The sequence below is a fragment of the Topomyia yanbarensis genome, chromosome 2 (genome assembly GCF_030247195.1).
Source record: "Topomyia yanbarensis strain Yona2022 chromosome 2, ASM3024719v1, whole genome shotgun sequence".
In the NCBI taxonomy this organism is placed as follows: domain Eukaryota; kingdom Metazoa; phylum Arthropoda; class Insecta; order Diptera; family Culicidae; genus Topomyia; species Topomyia yanbarensis.
In genome coordinates, this window is record NC_080671.1 from 116,834,340 (window position 1) to 116,836,568 (window position 2,229).

Here is a 2,229-nt window from a genome sequence, read left to right on the forward strand (position 1 = left end):
GACACATCACAAACTCGCACCGGCGACCCATTTTTACAAAGTTATTTACCCGACTACTACGTGAAAGCTTATAAGAATGCGCCGTAGCGCCACCACACTAAGTGTGGCGTTCCTGCACACTAACATATTTTAAAAATTACTGTTTTCAACGTGGGCGATGGTGAATTCTAGAGTGTTATGTCTGTTTGTCTGTGATATGACTTCCAACAAGGTAATACAATTTTTCTCTAATTGTAACGTAACACTAATCAAAGTATATATGGCTTCCAAAGTGATTGATAGCGTGTGTAACTTAAATAAATGTCTTTTTTGATAATTTTTTTTGATAATTTTTTTCGATTATTTTAGAAATTAATCGGTTATTCGCGTTAATCGAGTGCAGAAATAAGACATCACTATTCGCGAACGAATGGCCCCATCTCTGCTCAACACAATTTTTTCAAAAGTGGTTTGGCATCTCGGATTTTTAGTGGATGTGTGAAAAGCGGGTATGACGAAAGTTAGATTGTCAAAAACCTATTTTGTTTGTTTTGTTGCCATGCCACATTTGTCACATAGTTGTCATCTGGTCGTCGTGCTAAACACGTTTTCGTCGATGTTTTGTATTTCCCAACGTTTCCATAAATAATTACAAAACTATTAAATATTTTCGTTCAACATGTACAGTTCAGATAGTGAAAACGATAACCTTACCGATTTGGAGCAGGAAGATCAAATGGAAGCCGGCTCCAGTACGGATGATCAACAGAATGGTGCCGGCGACAATGATCCAAGTGATAGTGATGAAGAAATAGCCGGGAAAGCTGAGTCTGATGAGAAATCTGTTACTTGGGAAGAAATGGTAAGTTGTTTTTAAGTTTTTTTAAGAGACCACACAATGATATCGGTTAATTTCAGGGTTTGATTGATACCTTATGCGAGGCATGTCGGGCGCTGAAGTGGAAGGTCCCATCAAAAATTCAGCGCGAAGCAATTCCATTGGCTTTACAGGGAAAAGACATTATCGGACTGGCAGAAACTGGTTCAGGCAAAACCGGAGCGTTTGCATTACCTATCTTGCAGGCTCTGTTAGATAATCCACAACGATACTTTGCAGTTGTTTTAACACCAACTCGTGAGTTGGCTTATCAGATATCAGAGCAATTTGAGGCACTTGGTGTGTCCATAGGAGTCAAATGTTGTGTAGTCGTCGGTGGCATGGATATGGTTTCACAAGCCCTTCAGTTGGCCAGAAAGCCCCACATTATTATCGCTACGCCCGGTCGGTTGGTAGATCATTTGGAAAATACGAAAGGATTCAATCTGAAGGCAGTCAAGTACTTGGTCATGGACGAAGCTGACAGAATTTTGAATTTGGACTTCGAGGTTGAGCTGGATAAGATTCTAAAGGTTATTCCACGGGAGAGAAGAACGTTCTTGTTTAGCGCCACAATGACAAAAAAGGTGAAAAAACTGGAGAGGGCATCACTTAGAGATCCAGTAAAAGTGGAAGTTTCAAGCAAGTATCAAACAGTGGATAAACTTCTGCAGTACTATATTTTCATTCCGGCCAAATATAAAGATGTTTATCTGGTTCACATCTTGAACGAACTAGCTGGAAATAGTTTTATGATATTCTGCAGTACCTGCAACAACACGGTTCGTACCGCGCTCATGTTGCGAGCTCTTGGTTTGGCCGCAGTGCCATTACATGGTCAGATGTCGCAGAATAATCGACTTGCGGCATTGAACAAGTTTAAAGGTAAAAATCGTCAGATTCTTATCTCAACGGACGTGGCTTCCCGGGGTCTAGACATACCGCACGTGGATGTGGTTTTGAACTTTGACATCCCCACTCACAGCAAGGATTACATCCACCGGGTGGGTAGAACGGCACGAGCAGGGCGTGCAGGAAAGGCGGTCACCTTTGTAACGCAGTACGACGTTGAGTTGTACCAGCGGATCGAACATTTGCTTGGCAAGAAGCTACCACAGTTCAAGTGTGAGGAAGACGAGGTAATGGCTTTGCAGGAGCGAGTTAGTGAAGCCCAGCGGACGGCACGACTCGAGCTGAAGGACATAGAAGATCGAAAGGGTAGCAAACGTAAGAATCGTGGACGGGGTGATGATTCGGATGATGACGATACGGAACAGTTCAATGGAGCTCGGAAGCGGATAAAGCAGGGCGGGAAAGGAAAAGGCAAATTTAAGAAATAAAGTTCGACTTGTCGTGTGGGCTCTGCGTAACAA

General features: G+C 42.6%; 1 protein-coding gene across 1 annotated transcript; it reads left to right on the forward strand.

Annotated features, from left to right (window-relative positions):
- The first annotated feature begins 546 nt into the window (after nt 1-546).
- LOC131679289 (ATP-dependent RNA helicase DDX47) lies at nt 547-2,229 on the forward strand. Its single transcript, XM_058959993.1, has 2 exons — nt 547-841; nt 898-2,229. The coding sequence occupies exons 1-2, from the start codon at nt 659-661 to the stop codon at nt 2,194-2,196; spliced, it is 1,482 nt and encodes a 493-aa protein (XP_058815976.1). The 5' UTR covers nt 547-658; the 3' UTR covers nt 2,197-2,229.